Source organism: Stomoxys calcitrans, chromosome 1 (assembly GCF_963082655.1).
Source record: "Stomoxys calcitrans chromosome 1, idStoCalc2.1, whole genome shotgun sequence".
NCBI lineage: Eukaryota > Metazoa > Arthropoda > Insecta > Diptera > Muscidae > Stomoxys > Stomoxys calcitrans.
Window position 1 is genome coordinate 202,915,045 of NC_081552.1, and position 27,252 is coordinate 202,942,296.

The 27,252-nt window shown below is 37.1% G+C and overlaps 1 protein-coding gene across 6 annotated transcripts in view; it reads left to right on the top strand.

Annotated features, from left to right (window-relative positions):
• The first annotated feature begins 189 nt into the window (after positions 1-189).
• Positions 190-27,252, top strand: part of LOC106086586 (mediator of RNA polymerase II transcription subunit 13) — a 68,106-nt gene continuing 41,043 nt past the window's right edge. Inside the window, exons 1-3 of one of the 6 annotated variants that reach the window (XM_013251322.2) lie at positions 190-287; positions 7,012-7,537; positions 15,911-16,220. In XM_013251322.2, coding sequence (XP_013106776.2) covers positions 7,469-7,537; positions 15,911-16,220 — 379 coding nt within the window. In that variant the 5' untranslated portion in view covers positions 190-287; positions 7,012-7,468. Of the gene's footprint in view, positions 288-315; positions 922-1,038; positions 1,183-6,996; positions 7,538-15,910; positions 16,221-27,252 lie in introns of those variants that run through there. The other 5 variants (XM_013251315.2, XM_013251317.2, XM_059361165.1 and 2 more) reach the window with 5 other exon arrangements.

Genomic DNA, 27,252 nt, shown 5'->3' on the forward strand with positions numbered 1-27,252 from the left:
AATGTACGCGAACAAACCTACTGTGTCATACTCTGATACGAACTTTTTAATAATCAGCTGATAATAATTTCTCACCAGCTGAGAGATTTTAATACTTGGTATTCCACCAAGTACTTGGTATTCCGCCATTTTTAGTGATGAGAATCGTCGCATTGTGGTACATTTTCATGTTGAGATTGTACTAACGTTATCATCCCCGAAGCACTCGCCTGTGAACTTGAAAAAATTAAATTGTGTGTACCACTTGGACTGGAAAAGCAGCGTATATAGGAAAACAGACGATTGAAGTAATACTACAGTTATAATTAAAAAAAAATAAATATTCAAAATATAGAAGAGAATAATGTACACTATTCTGTGACAAGGTTACACAGATATTTTGGCATTGTTGCTACAAATTAGTATGTGTGTTTGTGTGCGTAAGTCAGTCTGCTACGCTCGGTTTAGCTGTGTGGGTGCATTTTTGATTTTTGCCGACAACATATAAGAAAGTGACGACTATATAAATGAGTTCAAGTGAAAAAGAGACCATCAGCAAATTACAAAAAACATAAAACGCAAATTTCTACGCTAATTGTTGCATTAACAACATAAATATTAACAAATTCTTAGCCGCATTTAAACATTACCGAAAACGGTCTATGGTTAAGAATGTCCATGACGAAATGATCTGGCAGTGAAAAAGTGGAAAGCAAAACTGATATTCAGTTGCAGTGAGAGAAAATCAATTTTTTTGCCATAGTGTCTGTGTGAATATATACGGCTTTCCTTTGCTGCTTGTTGGCGTGTGAGTGTGTGTGTGTTCAAAAGAAATGAGATACACAGCGGTGTAAACTTTGGAAATACGCATAAAAATGTATTATTTTCATAAACGAAAAAGTCAAAAGAACAAAAAAACGCTTAATTTTAAATAAGGTTCAAGTAAATTTCCCTAAGTATCTAGGTTATTTTGTGGAAATTGCAACAGTATTAGCTATTCGATACTAGAAAATACAACTCTGAAAGAGCGGTGTATAACACAAAAAATCTGTATTTCTACTCGCCAACGCCATTTCAATTCTTCTCATCGCAGTCGCAAACGTCAACGGCAATCGTCAATGTTACTTTACGCGTTATAAAAAATTTTCCTTCATCGTTGTGTGTATTTTATTTAACAAAATTAAGCAAAAATATTTAATTGCGGTTAGTAGTTTCCAAAAAAAATCTTCAACATCTTGCCAAAAATACAACATAAAGCAAGCAATGTTCAAAGATTCAGTGGAATTTGGTGATGCTATCGAAAAAAACGAAAATATAAGAAAAATATCGATTAGAAATCACAAGTGAATGGAAAGTGGAACATAAAAAAATTGTTAATGAGCAACTGTAATACACTCAAAGAAAAATTAGCATTTGAGAACGGCGATACGACAGATTGCAATGGAAATATAAATTGAATAAACTGCCAAGCAATAGAAACAAAATAGGAATTTACTACATTTTAATAAAATTAAAGTGAAAATTCTCATATGACGCGTAATTCGTAATTTTGCAATTCAATTCTTTTCGTTTTCGTGTTCTCTTTTGTTATTTCCGTTAAAAGGGGAGAAAAAAAAATATCGAAAAGAGTGAAGAGTGTGGTGATGTGAGTATGAAGTCGTATCAGCAGTAGCAGAACAGCAAAAACAACAAGGGCAGGCAGTGGCTGTAGCAAAAAAAAACTCAACATAAAGTAGAAGTTCATTTTGTTTTTCTTCGGCTGTGTTTGTTTCGTTGGATGGATGGTTGTTTGGTTGGCTGGCTTGTGTGGATGATGATTGCGATGGTTGGAGCATATATATAAGCTTACAATATTAAGGTTGCAAAAGAAGTTAACGTACTAAACTAGCAGGCAAACGGACGAGCAGCAGCACTTGTCCCTCACAACCACCACCATTCTCATATGTTGTCGCTTGTCCGTCCGACTGCAGAGTGGTAATAATGGTTGCAGACATTTGGTATTTTTCGTCTGCTTCTCTCGCACATTGTGTGGATACTTTGTGAGATCAGAGGAAACAGAAATATTCCAGCATGGAATTAGAGGAGACCATCGATAATACTTTTACAGGCAAGCAGCCGTCTTATACATTTACCCATTTGCAAAAGCAGATAAAATGAATTCTTATGCGTTGTCATAATCTACATTTTAAATTGGTTGCAATTTTGTTTGTAGATTTTATATAAACATTTCTCCAAATATTTGCTGCTAACGCTCTCCTCTCTGATGTGGAAAAGAAGTTCCCATAGGGAATCAATGTATCTATGCCATAGATCTAAGTGATCAAAATTCTTTGATGTGATGGGAGAATGTAGGAACAATTGCATTTTCTCTAGATTTTAATTCAAATGACTGAGACATGATAAACAAATTTTGAAAAATTAAATTATAAATTAGTCAAAGTTAGTTGATCAGCTCGATTTCCTTCCATTTCCATCACATTTATTTAGGTTTTAATATATTTTTTTGGCATCGCCACCCTTTTATTAGAAAAGCCGACAAGTGCAATAAAATGTAAAGCTACTGTGGTAACCCAATGGACAAAAAAGAGCATAAGTGGGTTTGTTAGAAAATAGACTGCCACTCTTAATGGGTTTCTTGCAATTTGACTAGAATTTTTTGCGCAAAAACCGCCCAACTTTCAAGAATTATCATCTGCAAGGATTATGATGCAGAAAGGAAAACAGTTGTTGTTGTTGTAGCAGTGTGTTGTACACTGAGGCGACAGCCCTTCCCGATGAAAGACTCCAGCGGACCAATTCAGTACGTACAACCGGCTGACATGAAGAAAACAGTATTAAATATGTGTTTCAGGTAGAATCTTTTATCAAAGATTATTTTCTGTATTTTGAATAAAATTCTATTTTTTGCTATCTTTGCCTTACGAAAATAAAAACATTTTTTAGCTAAGCTTATTGATTTAAAGTATTTTTTGATCTGAATCGCATTAGTTTTTAGCAAAGTAAAAATTATACCCCTTCTTTAATCCAAAAGCTTTAAGGATGTCGAAGCCAACTTAAAGTTTATATGGCTTACCATCAGAAACTCGATACACAAACGTCCCGCAATGTGTGCATGGAGTGGAAGAAAAGAAAGTTGAACCAAAAAAATTGTCTCATTCCCCACAAATGTTTTGAATTTATTTGACGCTTGGCTGAAATTGACTTTGTTGTATTTTTCTATCTTTTAGTTGTTCTCTTTAGAGATAGAGAGCGAGAGAGTAGTACTTTCTCTTCCTCTTGTTTGTCATTGGAACTCCCAGTACGAAAACGCATGAAAAGATAAATAAAATTTAATTGTGAAACATGCGCGCTCTCTTTCTCTCTCTGACCGCATCGCGAAGTAAACACTTGAACATCTCTTTTGGATTCAACGAGTTTTTTTTTGTCTTCTTCCAATGTTCATTGTTTTCGATATTTTCCACTTTTTGCTGTGTGCGTCGTGCATCGCCCTCGACGACTTGGGATTTTTTGCCTTTACTATGGTCGATGTTCTCACATGAGAAACACCAGCTATGGATGTGTAGATATGACAGAAGCACTGCGAAAACTTGTAAACCTTTAAACATGATGGAATAGGAAAATAGGTTTGGTTAGGCATAGTTTTTGTTTTACATATGTAGATCAAGCATCGGGAAGGGAGTTCCAAGAAGCCTTAATTATTATTTACTCAGTAGATGTGCACATTGAGAAAATTCTCTGGCCTTCGGGAACATTTTTTGAGAATTGCGATTCATATTGTTTATTCACTTAAATTACTAAAAAATAACAAATTAATTTTGTACGTTGTTTGTTGGTGTATTGTGAGAAAATGATTATGGTTCTCATTATATGAAAACGGGGTTGCCAACATTAAGAAAATATATTGTAAAGACAAGAAGTGCACCTCAATGAGTACAAAATAACATGATTATTAAAAATTAACTAGCCTAGCGACAAAAGAAAGAAATTACTTAGCCAAACAATATTGTTATTAGCCTTTTAAAAAAATCTTTAGTTTTTCAAAAAGGGAATATCGTTTAAATGGAAATGTCTCAATCAATCGATAAACTCTGGTATAATATTCACTTTTCGCGATTACTTGCTTTAGGTAGTAGATTTGGAACCAATAAAGCTTACTGAGTTCATTTAGTAGGTTCCTCCCTAATTAGGGCTGGTACTATGTTCGATTTTAGCGAATTTTTTTCGTGATTACTATTTTTAGATAATAAAAGTATCATGCCAATACTTATGCAAAATTTTAATAAAGGTATTTTGTTATCATAGGCGCCCAGATAGCCAAGTTGGTAGCGTGGTCGGATTGCCTGCCGGGATCGTGGACTCGATTCTCACCAGAGGCTTTGGTCTATCGCTACTGTGGTATCACAATGGTCTCAAATTGTCTAAGTGCGTCTGTAATGAATTGCCACTATTACCTTAATTAACCTAACCTATTATGTTACCGTGATTTTTGTATTGTTTCAAAAGAGTAAATGAGAAAAACGAACATAGTACCGTTCTACTTAAAGGCAAACATTTTTACCTCAAAATTTTCGTTTCCTTATGGGAACAAATCTGGAAATATTAAATCATATCTTTATTATCTCTATTAGTTATTCGTTGACTGATCTCTTCGACTTTAAATTGAATGGGCACCAATCAACTCTGCTTCAATGCTATAATCTTTGTTGTTGTTTGACTTTTGTGTTCTGCCGAAAATTATATTCATTTAATAGACATTTGCGTAGTAAATGAACATAGTACAACACTTTAAGGTAGCTACTAAGTTCGTTCATTGTGGAAAGTTTCCACAAAACATTGTTTCACTTAATCCTACAAAACCGCCAAAAAGGAATTTTTACAATATTTTGGAAAATTGGGTTGTTGGCGTTTTGTTATCATAATTTGTGCATTAATTTGTCGACGGGAAAAAACTCATGGTAACTAATTTGCTTTGGATACGATTTACAATATTACGCAGCAATCAGTTATAAGGAATTTGCACAATTTTTTTTTTTTTTTTTGAAAGTCGTTCCTTTGACAGTAAGAGAGAGCGAGTTTTTTGCGGATTATTTTTCCTCATCAGAAATTTTTTATTCTCGTGCAAGTTTTAACTGGGAAATTGTTACTGGAAAAGTACGGGAACGCGACTAATCTTACGAAGAAAATAAGCCATAATATATTCAGAAAAACTATTTCAGCTCACAAGAAGAATATCGATACGATAAAATGTAACCGGAGAAGGATAAACCCGATATAAGTCGATTTAGAAATGGCTGTCCGTCCGTCGAAAATACGAAAGCGGTCAAAAACGTATTTTCAACATTAGTATGAACCCATATTATGGTGGGGGGTATAAAAACATTCTAGATTTGCCCCGGTAATGTTGGCAACTCTATACTAAGACCTCAACGTACACACATACCACAAAGAGAGCCCCAATCAAAAACAACAAAGCAAAATTTCCATTGTGTTGACGACGAAAAAAGTCGCCGTTGTTTATTCGTTGGTATTTCACTCGCCACTCGTCTACAGTTAATACTTTCAATCGTTTGAAATGAGTGCAAAAAGACCAAAAAATTTTTCTTTTTGTTTTCTAACATTGAGTAATTCGATCATAGAACTACCTATAATATAAGCAAATTTCATGTTTGGAAAGAATTATTGAAATTCATTTAGTGCAAATACAGAATAAAGGGAAATATGGGAAAGACAATATACAGTTTGTGAATTGTCTGTTGTGAAATAAGCGGCGATGTAATATGAATTTTTTAGAAACAAAACGAACATATCTCTCCACCAAAAACAATGAAGCAAATACTTACCTACATTTAAATTTAAACATACGAAAAAAATGTATTTGCCTAGAATTTTATTTCATCCCTCCGCCTACATTTTTCTCTCGTTTAATGTTACTATCTAGCTATTGTGCCCTGGCTTTTCGATATACGAATATGACGAGTTTTCTCATATCTCCACAAGTCGAAACATCAACGAATATTCATTTAATTGGTTGTAGCACAACAATCATCAAAATAAGCTGCTCACTAAAGAAATACTCTTTAACAAACACATCTTACATCTATGAAATACAACAATAATATAAGAGTTGTGTTTTTCTTCTTCATTTTGTTTTAAATAGTCTGCCAGTATCGTAATAGACGGCCACAAACAATATCAAAAGGCAACGTTTTTGTAATCTGTGTGGAAAAAAACACACACACACACACCACAGAAACTATACTTATGACTTCTTATTTGGTTGTGACGTTTTCTTTTAACTGCGGTCGTTACCTACCTATGTTCATACTCGCTCAAAACAAGAATTAAATTCTCTCGCTGTATGCCCACAATGGTTGCGAGCAAAACAAAACAACCAAATAAACCCAAGGCAAAAGAGGAATACGAAATTCAGAAGTAGTAAAAGAAAATCCAATAACAAAGCAACAAACTATGCAAATATAAGTATTGCCTTTGTGCTTTGACGTTTAAAGAACCGAGCCCCACCCCCTTCTAATATAAATGGAAGTCAAACGAACGAATTAGTGTAGAGGACTGCAATACAAAAAGAAAAATAAACAAATACATTTTGGTGTGAGCAATATTGTTATTTACATATATGAAAAAAACACCGCCATAAAAAACGAAAACTTGTCAACGGCCCACGTAAGTTAACGTCATCGTTATTGTCGTGTGGCCAGTTTTGCCATTCGGGACCGCCTGCCTAATCATACTCACTACACATCTATGGCGGTTTGTGAGGTAGTTCACACAGTGATAAGGTTTAACAGAGATAAAGCCCAAGAACAAACGCTGTGTGTGGTTGTGGATTACCAACGTAATGGAAAAACACATACCTACATACATCATCTAGCTAATTTGTGCAAATTTCCACGGAATAAACCAACAAACGTACAAACAATATAGTATGAAAAATTATTAAAGAATTGAGAGTGCAAGTAATTAAATGCAAACTTACATATTTTATTATTAATAAACTAGGTTTTCCTATTTTAGTGTTGAAATGATAAGTCGACAGTAGCAGCAAGCAGCAGTAAAAGTAACTCGTCAAAAAATTGTAACAAGTACAAAATACAAGAAATAAAAGATAAAACAATCAACTACAATTGAAGCAAACAAAAAAGGAAGAAAAATCAAAAGAAGAGTTTAACTTTAAGAAAACGTTTTAAAAACCGCTTAATAAAAAAGTTGTGAGTTTTTGCAAGTGCCCGAGCAGTCAGATAACAAGTCGACGCGTTTTTTTTTACTTGTTTCTTGGCTATATAAAAAACGCCGCTGTCTACGTAGTCGTCGCTGTTTGTGCGCGCCGCAACTGAATGAGCATTTCAAGATTGTTTTGTTTTTCTCGTGTGTGTTTTGCTGCCACCATTCATCAACAAAAACAACATTAAACCTTAATGAGAATTAGGAAAATGAGGAGCTGTTATATAGTTGTTGTTAAAATCTATGAACTATGACGCATCAATCACATCAGACAAACGGCGCAAGTTTGGAGGATTGCCATACTAACTTTTTTGCCTTGGTAAGTTATTTGATTGCATTTTTATCTTTGTATAATCATTGTTTTGCATAAGTATTTGAAAGACTCGAAATTTTGATTTTTTTTTATTGCAAGCCGATGAGAGTTTAGTCATTTTTGTATCGAACTCCTTAAAGCTGCCATGAGACGACAAGACATGTCGTATGTAATTTCAAAAACACATCGTGTGATATGTACAAAAAATTTAATATGACAAATCGATTTTGGAATAAATATCGATTAAATCGTGATTTTATTTCATCAAACATGCATGTATATGAAAAATATGAGAACACATGTCGATTAGAGCCCGCTCTACTCGTATTCGACGTATATAAGACAAGTCTTATGAATACAGAAAATGACAGCCCATATGACAACAAAAAATACTTACTTAAAATTATGTTAAAAAATAGCTATTTTTGAACACTTTTTCAAAATTTTATTTCGCGTGTAGACAAAATAATTGTACTCACGCATACATAGCCAAAAAACTGTTCTCATCATTGACGATAGCGGCTAAACACGTAAAGATAGCTCGAAATTTCGCAGGGTTATTGGGGATATGGGTCATATCGGTTTAGATTTGGATACAGCTCGACCCATCATAAGTGTTGAAAAGCGGGGTTTACTATTACACACCCCCCAGAAACGTTTTAGACCCCCAGGATTTTAAAAACTACATTGTTTTCGACAAGGTGTTCTAATTTTATTTCTATTCAAAGTACAACTTGTATGGAATATTTCTAACGGTTTATGAGATACTACTTTTTACATCCTCCACCACAGGATGGGGGTATACTAATTTCGTCATTCTGTTTGTAACTCCTTCAAATATTCGTCTAAGACCCCATAAAGTAATAAATTCTTGATCGTCATGACATTTTAAGTCGATCTAGCCATGTCCGTCCGCCCGTTCGTCTGTCTGTCGTAAGCACGCTAACTTTCGAAGAAGTAAAGCTAGCCGCTTGAAATTTAGTACAAATACTTCTTCTTAGTGTAGGTCGGTTGGGACTGTAAATGGGCTATATCGGTCCAGGTTTTGATATAGCTGCCATATAAACCGAAATTTTGCATGAGGTGTGTAGTTATGACTTCTAACAACTATGTCAATTATGGTCCAAATCGCCCCATAACCTGATATAGCTGACATTTAAACCGATCTGGGATCTTGTCTTCTTGGGCTTCCGGAGGGCGTAATTATTATCCGATTTGGCTGAAATTTTGTACATGTCCATCAACATACGTGTCAAATATGGTCCGAATCGGATTAAAGCTTGATACAGCTCCCATCTAAGCCGATATTTCTATTTAATAACACGGGTAGTATCAGTGTCTTGTATAGTGTTATTTTCGTCTGTCGAGAGGTGCCCTTTGTCCAACCCACACTTTTTTTTTAATTGTAAGGATGTCAGCTCGAAACTTCTCGATATGCCTAGTCCTAGTTCTTTAGGGTATACCCGAAGTATTTGGCCTCTTTGCCCATCTACGCCACCAGCCAACGCCTGATTGACTTGTTCACTGAAGAAATCGTCATTCTAGCAACAAGATCTCACGGGGGAATGTTAACTGAATCTGTAGCACAATCTTCGGCAGCCTCATTCCTCACCACACCTTCACGATCTGGGATCCAGCAGTCTAACAGAATTTCCATAATTCGAAGAATCTCCTTGCCTCTTCTAAATAGTCTCGTCTCAAATGGCCCGATACCACAGCCTTACGTTCACCGCCCCTTAACTGAAATGGTCTCCAGTGCCTTAAGGACAGCAAATACTTCTCCCTGAAAGAAGGCTGAATGATTACCTAATTCGAAGGCACTCGATGGGAACGGGAAAACGATGTTCAGTCCGTCAACACAGAATGGCTTCCCTGGTAAATTATCCATCCCAGCATGGATTGGAGGTCTGAGCTCCGGTTTGTGTGGCGTTCGTCGTCATCACGGGAAGCTCAGCTGGGTGCTACCAGGCGCGTCCACAGGTTGTGGATAGTGGGATCCTTCGTTTACAGAGTAGCTGTTAATGCAGCCGCGGACATTCAGCGGTATCGAGTATACTCGATATGACAAGGCTAGGCATTGGTGCCTTCAAATAATCAATGGCCATAAGGTACCTGTGGCGATCGGTTTTTAAATCGCAACGAACCTGCTTACCTGCGAAGCTTGAAGAGAACCGTTACTTCCACATACGAAAGTGTCAGTACAACCGTCCAAATTGACAAGAGTACTCTTGATTTTTACAAACTGGCTACAACAACAGCAACAAACTGTGCCAAGTGCGATACACCGATCTTACATATTCAAGGTCAGTCACAATTTGTATAATCCGCGATATCGAATGGAGAGTCTCAGTGGGAAATTAGCACCCTATGAGTGCCTATGATACGTGATAGCCAATGGCGGAACGAGCTTGCTCACCTGTCAAAAATCAGGCCCAAGTACTTACGATATCAATCGTATAAAGCAATCCCATGGCAGTCGGTTGTACGTACCGGATTGACCTGATGGAATCCTTAATCGGCAAGGGCTGCCGCCTCGGTGTACAACACACTGCTATAACAACAACCGTATAGAGTCCCAACTTTGACAGGTCCCCTAAAAACCCAGCTTTTCCCTCCAGGTGAAAAAATACCAGTTCAATCCTTTTTGAGGTTTATGCCAAGTCCTTGGGCTCTCGCCCATCCAGGCCTCCAGGTGAAAAATACCAGCTCAGACTTTTTGAGGTTTATTCCAAGTCCGTTGGCCCTCTCCCATCCAGACAGATTCCTCAAGGCTTCTTGAACGAGATTCGTAATAGAAGATACCCTGATGACAACGTCATCCGAGTAATTATTTCACTATTAGTCTTGTTATCTTGACTGCTCTACGATTCCTTAGCCCCTGACGCTTTAAGTGTATCATTAAATTCAATGCATAAGATGAAAAATCAGTGACCAGTAACTATATTCTGTCTCCGAAACGGAATGAATGAATGTTTGAGGTTTTGAGAAGATAAAAGCCGCATCGCCAATAGAGCGACCTCAAGTATCAGGATTGCTTCAGGACTTAAAAAAGTTTAAATTTCATCTTCTCTATTGAACATGCCTCGTATCTTAAAAATGTTGTCATTTTATTTGTATTGTACATTTCTTCGACACATATTCTTTCTTTATTTTCCCCGTTAAATTTGTGTATGTGTAAGTGTGCCTGAACACCGGGGCTTAGAAGAAGACAGTTGGTAATCGAGCTGTAAACTTGTTTGTCTAGTTTTGAAGAGTATTTGGTGTACAATAACTGTTGCCCACTCAAAACGTTGGAAAAAAAGATGCCAAGCTCCTCGTCCATTCATCGGCAACTAGCACAGGGCATAAAACAGGTGTTGTTTTGTTTATTTCGCGTAAATTTTTCGTCTTACTTTTTCTAAATAAACGTGGTTATGGGCATACATACACATACATATATATTTATATACAGCTTTATTTTATTTTGCTTTTCCTCTTGTTCTCCTTGAATGATTTCAAACAGCATGGAGAATATAGTTGGTGGTCAAAATATTGGAATGACTTTGCTTTTCTTGTTCATTTAACTTTTATCATTCGATGTTTTTCAATATAATTTTATTGTGAAATGTTCAGATGTGATCGTTTTTTACCACCATTTTAAAGCCAACTGACGCGAACTGACAGCAGTGTTTTCAAATGACCTTCATCCCGAATGCTCAAAGTTCTACTTCATAAGCTCGAGGGGAACTATGAGGAAAGGATCAAAAGGGAAATTAATGCGCTATATCCTGTCGCAATTCGATAGAAAATGGTTTAGGTACTAGTAGAGATGGCAAACTGTCGATAATCGCTACATTCAATATTTTCGATATTTCTAATAATAAATATCAATACCGTTATAAATATCAATATCATTAATTTTCCATAACCTTTATTTTAAACGAAAAAAGAAGTAAAAATCAGGAGTAATATCAATGCACAGGCCGAATAAAAACAAATTTTCAATCCCACCGGATTGGGGCTAACTTCTTACATATCAATGAGTGCTGTCCTATTCAAGTTTAAGATAAATGATAAGGGACCACCTTTTTATAGCCGATTTCAAAGGCCGGGCCAAAGGCGACACCTCTTTGTTGACAAGCTTTTTAAATGGCTGCCGTACCAAATGTACAAATACAAATGCAAATTTTGCCTATGAACATTCCATTAAGGAACAGGGTTGCCTCGGTTCTTTAATGGAATGTTCACATATCAATGAGTACAGTCCGATTCAATTTTAAACTCAATGATAAGGGGCCTCCTTTTTTTAGCCGAGTCCGAACGGCGTACAGCGGTGCGACGCCTCTTTGGAGAGAAGTTTTACATGGCATAGTACCTCACAAATGTTGCCTGCATTAGGCTGAACATTTTTTTTTTGATGTTTTCACCTGTAAATTCCCTGAGCCTAAGGGGGCACATATGGAGGGGAAATTCCAAAGTTTGTTTCTTCCTCCACTCTATTGCCATCATACTCTGAGTCTAGGGAGAAGTAGACCTTCACCGTCGAGAGCTTCTTTTCTAATGGGCGCTCACTTGTTGCTATGCAACGTGCCTTCCGCTCTCGCTTTGAAATTCCTCCTCACAGACTCGTTCCTGGCCGTAATTCGATTCTGTCGTAGGTTAGCTTGTTTCGGGAGTGTGGAAATGTCGCTAAACGTAAAACTGGACTTTAACGGACCTTCGGAACTCCGGAAAAAATCGAAAGAGTGAAGCAGTACTTTCTCCATGGTGTTCGGCTAGCAAACGCGCAGCTTCTATGCGAATTTCTGACACTACTGTTCGCCGAATTCTCCCGGCACAGGAAAGCTGTGAGCACCATACAGGCTAGAACTTTGAACTACTTGATTTGTGTGGTGTTCATTGCTGCCACGAGAAATTAAGCTATGAGCTACCGGGCGTTTCCGTAGGTTGCGGATTGTGGAATAATCCATACGAGGTAGCTCCAACGGCAGTCGCGGAGCGGAGAGTCAGTGAGAGGCTGGGCGGATCCGGCCCTTTCACAAATACTTAGTGCCTATGATGTTCGATATGACAAGACGAGTTATTGGTGCCTTTTACTAACCAAAGGCGACCCTGTTCCCGGGGCGATCGGTCCGAGCTTGCTCACCTACAGGAGCTTGACAAGGATCGCCACCTCCACATGAAAATGTGGCTACAACAACGAATTCTCCATCAAGACGTTTAGCGCATGTGAAATGCTGATTAACAGCCTGCTTGAAAACGCGGGGTTTTTTTCCAGTGACGAGGCTCACGTTATTGAAGTGGTGTAAATGCATGTGAACTCCCCCAGAAGCCACTTTATCTACCATGGACCATAGCACACCTCAAGAACAAAATTTGCAGCGTAATTGCCAACATTATGCAAAGAATGGACACAAATTTCAATCCCATAGCAGCCGGTTGTACGTACCGGATTCACCCGATGAAATCCTTCATCGGCAAGAGCCGCTGCCTCAGTGTACAACTACAACAACAACAACAAATTTAAAAAATGGACTTAATAAGTGTATATGGCAATCGGGGTCGCCATTTATTTCTCAAGTAAAAAAAAATAAAAACAATAACTGAAATAGTTTTGTTTTTATTGACCTTTCAAATATGTAAGTTTCTCTGGCGCACCCTGTAGTTGTCAGAGAAGGCCGATGGCTTAAGCAGACGACGGGCATACGAATATGAAATGGAATCGGTCTTCCTCAGAAGCATCTACCGATCAATTACATGCTAAGGGTGGCATTCCATTCCACCAGTCTAGATTCAGTAACAAGCAATATGCCTGTTACCGTTGGTTCTTTGGGGTACATTTTAAGCCTAACAAAGCATACCATAACAGCTTAGAATTGCTGGAAAAAATGTCACTATAAGCTGAACGTTTTACTTTTACAACTCCCCTACACTTCACTTAATGGTTTAAAGAAGAAATTTCTAAGTGCTTCTTGTTGTTGTAGCAGTGTGTTGCACACTGCGGCGGCAGCCCTTGCCCATGAAGGATTTCATTGGGTCAATCCGGTATGTACAACCTTCTGCCATGGGATTTAGATGCTTCTTGAATATATATCTTTGGTATGGTATACCTCGTCCTCTGTTGGAACAAAGGCATACTTAAGACTTCTCTTGAAATATTTGGTTTTGATGCGTACCTAGACTCTCATTCATCAAACACAAACTGTAGACAAGGTGTTACATTTCAGACTGACTGAAATTTCGAAAAGCAGTATCCTTTCACCGTTTGTGAGAGTCGTCAAGTTTAAAGGAGGAAGTAAATAAGAGGCTGCAACTCATAGATATTTCATTATTGAAAGTTTTTTTCAGCTGGTTTTCATGTAAGGGACCACTAAACGCACATAGTCATTTTGGTCATTTTAGCCATACAAATACCGATTTTTCGTTAATTCAAACATAATACTTGTATGTATATTTTTTTTTTTTTATAATTTTTTAGCATATATTTTAGAAGCCGAACCTTGTTTTTACTATAAACTTTGTAATATTCCATTTTCACATTCTTTGGCAACGAAAACTGCCAAAGAAAAGGGCAAGAGTAAAACTGGCCTTCGCAGATTTGCTGAATGTCTCTACTATTGTGAACAATTTACCAAAATACTGCCTTCTTCTCTTATTCTTCTTCTTGAGTATTGTTTTCGTTTGTCTATTTTGTTATCGTGAAGACGCTACTCTACCCAACCGTTCATTCTCTTTTCACTTTTTGTGGCTTTTGCATGTTTTTTTTTATTTTTCTTTGCAGACGCTCTTTCTCCGTCTCTAAACATGTTTACGTTGGTCGACTGACCTCCCCAATACAAATACAATAATGCAGAATAATATACACATACATACATGCATGCATAAAACCGTGGAATTAAAAGAGAATGTTTGTTGTTGTATATTTGTAACGATTTCTTAACCGAATTCTGCATGTAAGTTAACAAAACATTATTTGCTGGTATTTCTAGATATGAGCGATGGATAAATACCCAAAGGGTAATTACCCGGTAAATTGGGTAAATACCTGGGTATTTACCCAATTATACCAAAAAGCTGGATATTTATAATATTGCAGATATCTTGGTATAAAAACATTTTTCAAAAAATTGTTGATGACTTGGTATTCTTTGTATGGAAACCTGACCTTCTGATGTCATAAAATCGGATTTTAGTTATATATAGCCGCTGTATAGACCGATCTCCAGACTTAAAGTCTTGAGTCAATAAATTGGTAATTTTTCGATTTCGATGAAATTTGGTAAGTGACCTACACCTCTGGTAGACCCCTATTCATTTCTGTGAAGTGCGGTTCAGATCGGACTATATTTGGATATAGCTGCCCTGTATAACGACCTCCCGCTATTGTGTAATGAGCCCATAAAAGGAGCAGTTTTCATCCTATTTCGATGATGGCACAGCGAGTTACGGTACCCATCTAAACCATTTTGTTGAATATCGTCCAGATCGGACCATATTTGGATATAGCTGTCATATAGACCGATCTCTTGATATAGAGTATTGAGCCCATAAAAGGAGAATTTTTCATCCGATTTTGATGAAATTTGAAACAGTGAGTTTTGATAGACCTTTACACCTGTTTGTTGAATATCGTCCAGATTGGGCTAGAATTAGTAATTTGACCCATTGTTTATCGTAGGAAGAAAAATCTTGTAATTGAAAAACTAAACGGAGTTTCCACATCGGGCCTTGATTTGAGATAAGGAGATAAAAAGAATGGAGTTGGGAGAAGGAAGGATGTGCCTATCAGACACCTCAGTTTATCAAAAGGGATTCAGAGGCTTTTCGAGAGGTAGAATGAAGGTCGCTTCCTACGGATGACATCATTGTCGTTGTAGTTACATTTATGTATATGTTGAGGCAGTGATACTCACCAAGATCTATTGGGGAGCAAGATTGTTATGGTCAATAGGATCGGCTGCCGCGGGAACATTATGGCCCAATGCTGGTCTTAATTGTCGACTATAAGCTAAGCTGGAGAAGCATTTTCGAGGAAAGTGTCAAAAGTACACTGAATGCGTTCTAATCATGTCAAAACTCGATAGAACGAAGTTAGATTCTTAGAGCAGAATTGAATGTTTATGTGGGTGTTTGGCCGACTTTCAACTTTGGATGTCTTATGTGGAATGGGGCAAATGAGCTCTGTATATCGTTGCCATGCGTTGCGTTTACGTTTTTTCTTATTGGTAATATTTGATGGGATTTTCAATCAGCATTTTTATGGCATAACCATATGAGTGGGGGCATTTCCACTTTTTGTTTTTGGCAAGTGTAGATAACTTTTATTAGTGTATCTCCTGTGTAGTATGAGCAAAAGTTACAATTTCTTTTAATAATATTTGCAATACGATTTTTTTTCAGACTGATTTATGCGGAATAAAATGGCGCAAATTTGTTAACAGCGAGCGGCCAAATGCATCCAGTGATCCGCTGGATGATCCAATTCTACGCTCATATTCGCGATGCATGCAAGCTGACATACTTTGTGTTTGGCGTCGAGTTCAGTCCACTCGCCAGGACAACTCAGATCCAAATAACTTCGATGTTGTTAATACTTCCAAGGTGCATCCGCCATTATCGTTAGCTGCTGCCAAAGAATTATGGCTATTTTGGTATGGCGAAGAACCTGACCTTACCGATTTAGTGGATGCCGACTTGTTGAAAGTAGCCGGTAAGTTATATATAAAATCTTTACGAAGTACATACATAGTAGGATATAAGACCTAATCTAATTTAATCTAATCTCGTATTCGATTTCGCGTGCAGTCTCAGAAGAGAAACATTTGGTAGTTAATGCCACGCGGATGGATCGAAACTAGAGAATATATCTAAGCATCTACATTACGGACCTAGAAGCCGAAACTAATGCGATATAAGATGCGATATAAGGCAGTTTTTTTTTAATTCGGACTAGAACTAAAAACTAGTAAATTACTTAACACAGCATTGTTGTTGCCTTTCACTAAAGACTCTTTTTTTTTTTGGTGGTAATCCTAAGCCATAACATCACAGTACAATAATCAGGTAAAAATACGAGAAGAAACCGTTATGTGCAAGACACTGAGTATACTAATAGAAATCATTATTACTGTGGCCGCCCCCACAAATAGAGTGGCATAAGGTGAGAGTAAGAGAGAGAAAAGATGTGTGAAAGATAGAGATCACTGTTGCAGAGGGGGTGGCATGGGGTGTTTGTGGTGGTGGCTGATGTGCTTGGTTTGTAATAACAGAGGTGAGTCAATTGTTTGTAGTGGTCGGGTTTTATTTTAATGATGCTGACAACTACTAAGAACAAATATGGCGTGTAAAGGTTAAAGTGGAATTTAAAAAATAGAGTTATGAACGATCCTGCTTGGTCAGTCAGTGCAATATTTTTGTTTAGTTTAAGGGTTGGGGCCACGTCTTTTTTTTTTGGTAAATACCTGTTTGTTTTTGTTGGTATAGACTCAAAAATTTAATTTGTTGCTTTGTTTGATAGTTTTTGGGTTGGTTAGTTATATAAAGATTCAAAAATGGCTAAATCTTTTTTCATGAAATTTTCACAGAATGTGTCCAAAGGGTCGGACCCTACCTCTTACCCAATTTTTAAAATCTCTTTATCTCGGAAATGGATGCCGAGATTTAAGCGATATTTTTCTTGCCCCCCTACAATCCAAAACGAGAAACTTTTAAATTTTTGGGATAGCGCCCCAACTTCAAAATTATCATGTGATGCGATAAGGACAAGTGGCTGTCAAATGAGAGGTATTTAAGGTAGTGTACGAGTCTGGTATTACAAATTTCTCCAAATTCTATGTGCCGCACCATCCTCCAACAACCCCCAATAAGACTAAAAAAAATGCGATACAGGACATTTTAGCCTGTCAGGACACTATCTAAATCAAACGAAAAGTCTTTGATGGTAGATTACAAAATTGATATTAATTTTAGGTGGTCGCTCATAGTCATAACACTTCAACGGGACACGTAGACCCATCGCGATAATAATTGATGCAAAAGGTCTTTCATAGTAGAGTTACAATTCTATATATATGTATATACATGTTTTTTCTGTATAGTCTCAAAACTTGGGTAGGATGTTCTGGAAGGAGTGATAGGCTATATAATTTGTTGCTATGGGAGGGGGGGTGGACCCTCACCCTTCCCCCGAAAGCCCACCTATAATTAAAAACGGACCGATGGAAACAAATGGTAGTTTTTGTGGGGAAGAATACAAAATCATATATCAAATATGGAGGCAGGTCTTGGTGGGGCCGTCTCGTCCGAAAAATCACTTAAAAAACCCATCAAACGGACGTGGGAGACCGATCGACAGAGACAAAATGGAACTCAAAGGAAAGGTAAATATTTGGGAGAATAACAGGAACCTGATATCAAAATTTGCCGAAACGTCTCAGGGGGGCCACCCCTTCCTCAAAAGCCATTCATACGGAAAAGAAGGCCGATAGGAAAGAATTGACACTCGATTGGAAGGTATTTTAGTTAAAATATGAATTTGATATTAAAATCTGGCCCCTTCTCTAAAAGCCTCCTTTAAGGAAAAGAAGTTTGATCAGGGTAGTATAGGACTCAATTCAAAGGAGTTTGGGTGTAGATTAAGTTAGGTTAGGTTGAAAACAGGGTATAGTTATTAATCCGTCCCTTGCCACTAGGGACATGCACCTAAGTCAGTAATCGGCTTGATATGAACACAAATCGGGGATCGGTATCGGTATATATGGCGATTTGGATCACATTTAGCACGGATATTAGAGGTCATAACAGAAGTCTTCATGCATCGGACAAGAATTGAGCCCTTTAGAGGAAAACGCCGTTAGATTGTGTGACATGGGGATAGCCGGGCGATCAATGCAAGAATGAACATCATTTCGGGTAGTAACGACAGTAAGTTCACGGCCGTACTTGGAGTGCAAGAAGAATATTTGATCGCCGCGAATGATAGGGCAAACGACTTGGACATAAAGGCCCGAGAAAATCCTATAAAACTATTCGGATCGTGGTAAGGTAAATACTGAGTCGTAGTAAGAAAAAAATCTCGGCTTCATATCGGGATACATACAACTACGGACGCATTTCAACAAAATAAGTGGCAGGCGATAGCGTGTAGCATTTTCCATGCCATTGACGTGCTTTTGGATACCGATACTTGATTGTTGAAACGATCCATGTCGTGAAACCAACTTAGGAGCATAGAATGGAAATCGATGAGGGATTACATGAGAAGCGTGGCGTGCCTAAAATACTCATAGATTTGTTTCGGGCTACCATTGGAATTCTGAATGAAAGGTAATTACTTACATCGCACATTAAGCTGTCTACTGCCTTCGGCGATGGAGTTTAATGATATGGGGTGGGTTAAGTTTATATACTCTTGTCATTTTAATCCTAGCCACTTAACTCTGGGTGGCTTCTTATTTTTTGAAGTAAACCTGGAAACAAGGGGTTTTAGTCCCCGACTTACCACAAATCCGCAGTTAAACTTATGTCTTGCGTCATTTAAAATCCACCAATTCATCGCATTTCTTATAAGGTGGTAATTTCGGTTTTCATACTCTTCTAGTGAGATATTGGGCAGGCCCTTAAGCTATGTTTCTATAATTCTTATGTGACACATGTTATCCATGACATCACGGCGAGGTCAATGTCCACGGTTGAGATAAATGGCAACTTTGATTAAAACTTTGGCTGGAACCGTTACTTTGTATCCAATGTCGCAAAGTCGAGTGTGGGTGTAGTAGTTATTCAAGTAGTAAGAACACTAAAGGATGGCTAAATTTTAAGGGTTGATGTCGATTTTGAACAACTTAAACGCATTGCGCGATTGTGTATCTTTCCATGGACCAAATTGAGTTAGTCTGAAATTGAGAAACGTCGATTCAAATGCAGAAAAAACAGGATGTTTAGATCGGCCCTTAAAATTGAACCTCTCTTTATAAAGGTTAAAGGCAAAGAATCGTCTTCTAAAATGCTAGTAGCAAATAAGACAAATTTCAAGGAAATCTTTCTAACATAATTTCATCTTTGGCTTATGTAAAATATTTGAACATGTAAAGCGAAAATAACATGCGTTTGCTTTCTGATGGAGACCAGCACTTGGCACTGTTATATATACCCCAAACAACGAGTAAATCTATAAAATTGGTGTCAGTTGCAAAAGGAATAGCCAAAGGTGATGCAAACTCGATATAAACTAACAGTAGAAAAGCCGACGCTATAACGGCATAAAAGAAAATAGGAAATGACGATAATGAATCTCACTTTATTAACAAAATATAAAAAAATGGCAACATACAGAAATTTGTATGTAATAAAATAAATGAGAGAGGGAGAGAAATGAAAAAAATGAACAAAGAGCAAAGAGGATTTTGTACTTCAATGGGCAAGAGACATATAAATAGCCACAGCTGTTTTGAAGCTTGTTGCAAAAGAGTTGCCAACAAATTTATTTTTTTACATACATACGTGTTATCTGCGCAATTTTTATACACTACACCACTACTGTGGTATATAACTTCGTGCATTTCTTTGTAACACCCAGAAGGAAGAAAGATAGACCCATTCGATTTAGCTATGTCCGTCTGTCTGTCTATGTTAACCTTATATATAAAATTCAATATGTGTTTGTTTATTTATCGGTTTGTTTGTTTATTCCGTATAGCCCCAAAACCCCTTAAAATAGGTTTTATGACAATATGGGATTCAAATGAAGGGTATTTGAGAGTAGAAAACGAATTTGATATCCAATTTCGGAGCCAAGTGTTTTGGGGTACGCCCTAAAGCACCCCCTAAACTGAACTTCATTTCCGTTGGGTATAAAGAACGAATTTGATATATATTTTCAGTAAAAAGTGCCGGCCCCAACCCCAAAACACCCTCCAAACGATTCATATTTACCGGCCATGGCAATATGGGGCTCAAGTTAAAGGAATTCGGAAGTGCAGCACGAATTTGATATTCATATTTGAGTCGAAATGTCTGAGGTGACATCCCTCCTCTAATGTGAACATTACCCTAAGGAAGAACATTACCACCAAGAACCGAGAAGGGGCAAATTCTCACACATCAATGAGTGATTTCCGATTCAAGTTTAAACCTAATGATAAGGGACCTTTTTATAGCCGAGTCCGAACGGCGGAAAAATTTTTTAAATGACATTGCATGGTATTGTACCTCACAAATGTCGCCAACATAAGGTGGGGATAAACACCGCTTTGATTGTTGTTCTCGCCAGGATTCTAACGCGTTCAGCGTCATAGGCTACAATGGCACGAATTCGATATCCGCATTCAGTGCGAAGTGTCCCCACGCTAAAAACATATTAGAGAGTTAAATAAGGCGCACCGGAGCGGTCCCGGGTCGGCTAGTTTGTGTATAAAGTACAGGTCGCAATTTTCATTCAATCGTCTTAAAATTTGGTACAGAAATGTTTTTCTGCCGAGAGACGAAGCCTATTGAAATTAGAAAAAAATCGGTTCAGATTTGGATATAGCTCTCACATATATGTTCATCCGATTTGCAGTAATAACGCAATAAAATGGTAATTTGTTAACCGATTTACTCGAAATTTGGCAAGAAGGATTTTCTCTCGACATAACTGGTGATTTTCATAGAAATGGGTCCAGATTCAGCTATAGCTGCCATATATGTATATCGCTCGATTTTCATTCCTAGAGCCACTGCAAGCGCATTTTTTTACCAATCTTGCCAACATTTTGTACAACGCTTTCCTCGACAACTACCACAATAAATGAGAAGTTTGTTAGAAATCGGTTCAGATTTAGATATACCTTTCTTATATATGTTGTCATTTGTTATCCGTAGTTAGTACAATTTGTACTTATAGGGTAGGTTTAGGGTATTATACAGTCGGCAACGCCCGACTTTTGCCTTTCCTTACTTGTTGAATGTTAAATATGTGCCCCGTGGTAGGTTTTAATTGAATGTTAGCTCACCATGATACCACACGATACCATTTTGATACCCTAGTAAGAAAAAGAAGAATGGGTATAAGAGTAAAGAGAAAGAGTGAAATATGAGAAATATAAGAAAAAGAAGAAGAGAAGTCAAGGTAGACACCTTTCTGATACAGCCAAACGTTTGTGCACCTCTGGATCATCGGTTAGCGGCATACAGTGGTCTTGGTCGTCTACACAAACATGCCTTTGCACCTATGTATGTATATACCCGAGACTGGAGCAGAACCAGAGCTTTATCGTCTCCTGCTTTCCCTCATGAAGGCAGCTTCTGCAGTAATTTTTATGATAGATTACCATGTGAGCGGCCAGTGCCTGGTTATAACTCCTGTAAAAGTACTCAGTGACCTGTTTTTTAAAAGGCAAACATTTCATTCACCCTCCTTCGGTCGACAGTAGGCCAGAGTGTCCTGGCGGTTCCGCATCCATGAGCAGACCTCCACCCAATCCGCCAACGCCTCTACACTGGCCAACCCCTCTACTATGTTCTGTAGCACGACAAGTACAGCTAAGTAAGTCCGGCGGCTGGTTAGCAACAGGCACAGAATAGTTATGGAGGAGTTTGGAACTTTGAGCTCCGATCCGTGTGCTAATCATCGTTATAATAAGAAGCTCAGCTGAGAGCGACCGCGTATACGGGGCAACTGAAATTCCGTCGCGTACATTCAACGGTATCGAATTGCAGTCTCAGTGAGATGGCGTATGGCACCGACTGGTGTTTATGATACTCGATATGACAAGGCGAGTTATTGGCGTCTTTAAATAACTAAATGCCGTCACTTTGCTCACCAACAGCAACTTGACTGGGATAGCTGCCTTCGCATGCAAATATGTAGTTACTTACAACAACAAAAACAACTGTTTCGCTACCAGTGAAGGAGTAATTTGTGGCGCATTCGTCCGCCTTCTCCACACTAGGCATCCAGAGAGCAACAAAGAATTACTTTGTATACCCTCCTCCATATGTTGTCGATATTCTAACTTCGTTATTCCAAATAAATAAAATTGCCAAATAAAATAAAATTGAGCTTTGTCACAATGGTTGCAAATAGCGCAAGTCGCTTGATTTTCCTTTCCTTGTCATCCATCTGTCTGTCGAAAGCACGCTAATTTTTGAAGAAGTAAAGCTAGCCGCTTGCAATATTGCACAAATACTTCTTATTAGATTAGGTGGGTTGGGATTGTAAATGGGCCAAATCGGTACATGTTTTGATATAGCTGCCATATGAACCGATCTTGGGTCTTGATTTTGAGCTTCTAGAGGGCACAATTCTCGTCCGATTTGACTGAAATTTTGCACATAGTGTTTTGATATCACTTCCAACAACTGTGCTATGTATGGTTCACATCGGTTCATAACCTGATATAGCTGTCATATAAACCGTTCTTGGGTCTTGAATTCATGAGTCTTTAGAAGGCACTGTTTTTATCCGATTTGGCTGTAATTTTGCACGTGGTGTTTTGGCATAACTTCCAACATTAGTTCGAAGTATGGCGCAAATCGGTACATAACCTGATATAGCTGCCATATAAATTGATATGGGATCTTGACTTTGGGGCAAAAACTTTGTAGAACGGCTTCTCCCATGGCCTTCAACATACGTGTGCAATATGGTCTGAATCGATCTATAGCTTGATACAGCTCCCATATAAACCGATCTCCCGATTTTGCTTCTTGAGCCCCGAATCGGACTATAACTTGATATATATAGCTCCTCCTCCGTCCTTATTCATTATTCTTTGTGTGCCTAACAAGAAAGGGTATATAAAATTCGCCCCAGCCGAACTTAGCACACTCTTACTTTTTTTGTTATACATTTACTGCCGTGTTCACAAAACTTAATGAACCCTTACTTAAAATGAGTTTATTTGACAATTCTATAAGAAAATCTGTCCAAAAAGCCTATTTCAAATCTAAATTAAGTTTTGTTAATACCGGTGTTAAGCTATGTACTATTGTATATATTTACAATAGACAATTTTTTTTTGAACACATGGCAATCTTGATATGGTTGACTCAATTTGATAGTTGAAAAAAATGATAACATTGGCTGTAGAGAAGAAAAAAAAAAACTGGATTTGCGCGCTTTAGCTTCCTCTCCTGCTTATCAAATATTAGTTTTTCAACTAAGATTTCTGAGCAGAGAGAGTAAGAGCTCTATTAAAACAAAATCAAAACAATCCACAATCCCCTATTAGACCAGAAACCAATTAAATACGCGCTGTGGTCAGTTTTTTATGCCGGCTATTGCAATTACTCTTTGTTATTAGGCAGTGAATGTGAATGTTATATACTATGTAGGCATTTTAAAAATGCTGTGTCGCTCGCTCTCACGTATAGATGTCAATAACACATATACGCACTTCGAATTAAGTCTCATATATTTGTTACTGTGTGTGTGTTAGGGACACTAATGTTGTTATTTTTCTTGTGGGAAAGTTGTGTTATTGCCGCCAAACACCTGAAAACAGAGACTTTCGCTACGTTTAAGTTTAATCCGTTATAGGTGGTAAATGGCGTTTACCAGAGTACAACAAGAAGCATTTGATATTTTATGTTAAAATAATTGACAGCTTATGTGTTTGAACCAACTAACCAATACATGCGAACATGTAATTACCTTGAAAATTGGCAATTAAATTCGTTCGTTACCTTATCTCGTTCATGTATTTGTGTAGAGAAATGAAAACAACTTTATGGAATGCCCCTATTATCGTAATATAAGTTAGTTGTCAGTTTTCTCTTCTTTGTAAATCGTTCGTAGTCTAAGATTTAATATGAACGATTTGAACAATTCGTATAATTTACGCGTACGCAAACATACACCACTTTTTGAGGTTATTCAACCTGTTTCTGCATATATATATATATACATATACCCTTTTGTTATTAAATAAAAAAATTATTTTAATGGTAATGCGAAATGCACGAATTAAATTTGAGAATAATTAAAGTCAGTAAATACTACTTACAATTTGGTATTAATGCTTTTCTCTCTTCAGAAGTGTGTAAATGCATAGACATTTATTCATTATTATAAAGAATTCCATAAATTTTTTTAGGTAAATTTCAACCACATTTAATTTTTAACTTCAACATTTTATTGTTAGGAGATTATTTTCGTTGAAATTTGTTTTTCATAGAAAATTTCTTCAAAATTTGGATAGAATTTGGGTAAAATTGATTATAGCTAGTCTTGCTTTGGAAATAAAAATAATGTTGAATTTGTTTACTTTGTTTGTATGGCCATAGGGATGAGTTCCTCTCGCGCTCTTACTATGAAATAATTTTTGAGAGCTCTCCGGCCTCTGGGACATGCAATAAAGAGCGCAAGGGAGACCGAAGTCAAAGAGAATTTAATCTTACAAAAGATAAAAATTGCTGGGACTGCATGCAGTTGAAATAGACCGCCTAAATACACGTAAAAACTTGTTTTTTAGACTTGGCTTTTAGAGTTGTATCTTTTTGTTGTTGTTATTGTTTTTGTATTGAAAATCAAAGAACAATGAACAAACCAGAATGGTGGATTATTAACATCAACATACGTTAATGTATATGTGCATATGTGTACATACATACATATGTACTTATATATGCATATAAAAATGTGTGGTATGCATTGAACAAACTAAGAAAAATATTAGAAATAAATAGCAACATGACCACGAAGAGAGATCATATGTATAATCCGGCTCTCTGCATTAATGTTTGAAACACAGTTCGATTGTCATTGAGCGTCAGACCTCAGAGAAAAGTGACAAACGAATGAAGGCGAATAAAGCCGGTGAGTTCAACACAGACTATTCAATGTTAACCAGATAAGAGGTAACTGAACAACCAACCAAACTTTCTATGAAATCATTTGAATGTGTTTGTTTTTTTTAATGGCCTTGAAATTATGCGAAAGCGATCCACTAATTCGAGCCAAGTAAGGAGCAAATTCGCGTAAGTTACAATGACACTCATCCTGAATATAGTCGAGACCATATTTGGACACGGAACTATTTAGGAAAAACAGAATGCAGCTCTTATGTGAAATCAAAAACACAAAAATGTCATGATTTACCATACGAATAATCGTACATATGTATATACAAAATACACAGGTGTATTTTCGAACTTATGATGATGATGATGATGCAAATGGTTTATACAAACATCATACATGCAAAGAAAACAAGATAAAATAAAACAATAGAAAAAGCTAAACAGCTGAAGCCAAAAATCAGGCAGCGATACAGAAACGCTATTGTGCAAAAGAAAAACAGAAAAGAAAACAAAAAACTGCAATAAAATGTTTTACTCAAAGCAACAATGCTAGAAAGAAATAGCTATTTTTGCTCAAAAAACCCCACCGCTGTTCATGTGTTAGTAAAAGAGAAGAGAGCAAGGCGAGTAATACCTCATAACGAACCACCATAAATACTGTTATTAGCAGAGACCCAATATAAAAAAAAATTAACAACATTTCAACAACAGACCATAACAAAGCAATGTAGATACTCTTAATGACGATTATTACAGTCCAACCGAGACTATGTGCCAGAGATACCCCCATAAGATGGGGGTATACTAACTTCGGCATTCCGTTTGTAACTCATTCTAAGTTGATTTCGCAATGTCCGCCCGTTTGTCTGTCTGTCGAAAGCATGCAAACTTTCGAATAATTAAAATGGGGCGCTTGAACAAATACTTATTTGTGTATACAGGTCGGTTGGGATTGTAAATGGGTCAAATGGGTTCAGTTTGGAAATACATATGTAGTTGCCATATAAACCGATCTCCCGATGTGATTTTTTAGGCATCGGAGGGTGTAATTTTGCATGTGAGTTCTGTTATGACATCCAATAACTATGCAGTGTTTGAATCCCTATAGATACCTAACTTTACTACATATATGGCTCCCATATAAATCAATCCCCCGATTTGAGTCCTTGAGCATCTGGAGAAGGCAATTTTAAGCCGCATTGAATGAAATAAAACCAAAAGTTTTACAGCTCTGACATGCTCAGAAATATTTTTGTTTAGACAAAATTATTTAGTTTTCAAAAACAGTTTGCTTTATATGGTTGTAAATTAGGTAATTACAACCGTAGCAACAGTAAAGATTTAGCTTGCTAACAGAAACAAGAGTTGAATAAATCCATACATACATATGTACATACGCATTATCACACCATATACATTCGTGTTATTTGATTACATTTCTAGCAGACGGGTGGACATACATACACACAGGCGTGATTAGCTTCCTCAACAAATACACAAATGAGAAATAAAACAACAAAATATATATACATACATATGTACATATCATTTGTATAGACAAAAGCGAAAAGAACAACTAACCAGAAGCAATTGGTTTTATTATTGAATTATCGTATTTTGTAGCACGTGTGGTCGTGCACATGTTGCGTATACACATATACAAAAATCAAACTATGGAATGCGAGAACACGAGAGTAAGAGAGAAAATAAAATGACACAATCCGTGAGATACACATAGACAGTAGTATATTTATCAGCACTGTTGCGAACAGGGTTGCCAAGTTTAACTTTACGAGTTCATTGTAAAGCTGCATAATTAGTCAAAGATGGTTTTTTGTATTTTGCCCCATTTGACAACATAAGTAATTAAGTGAGACAAACTCTGTTCTGTGCAAAATATCTTGCAGTATAGCCTCTAAGAAATTGGCATCTAAAACTTATATAAACCTGAATACTTCAAT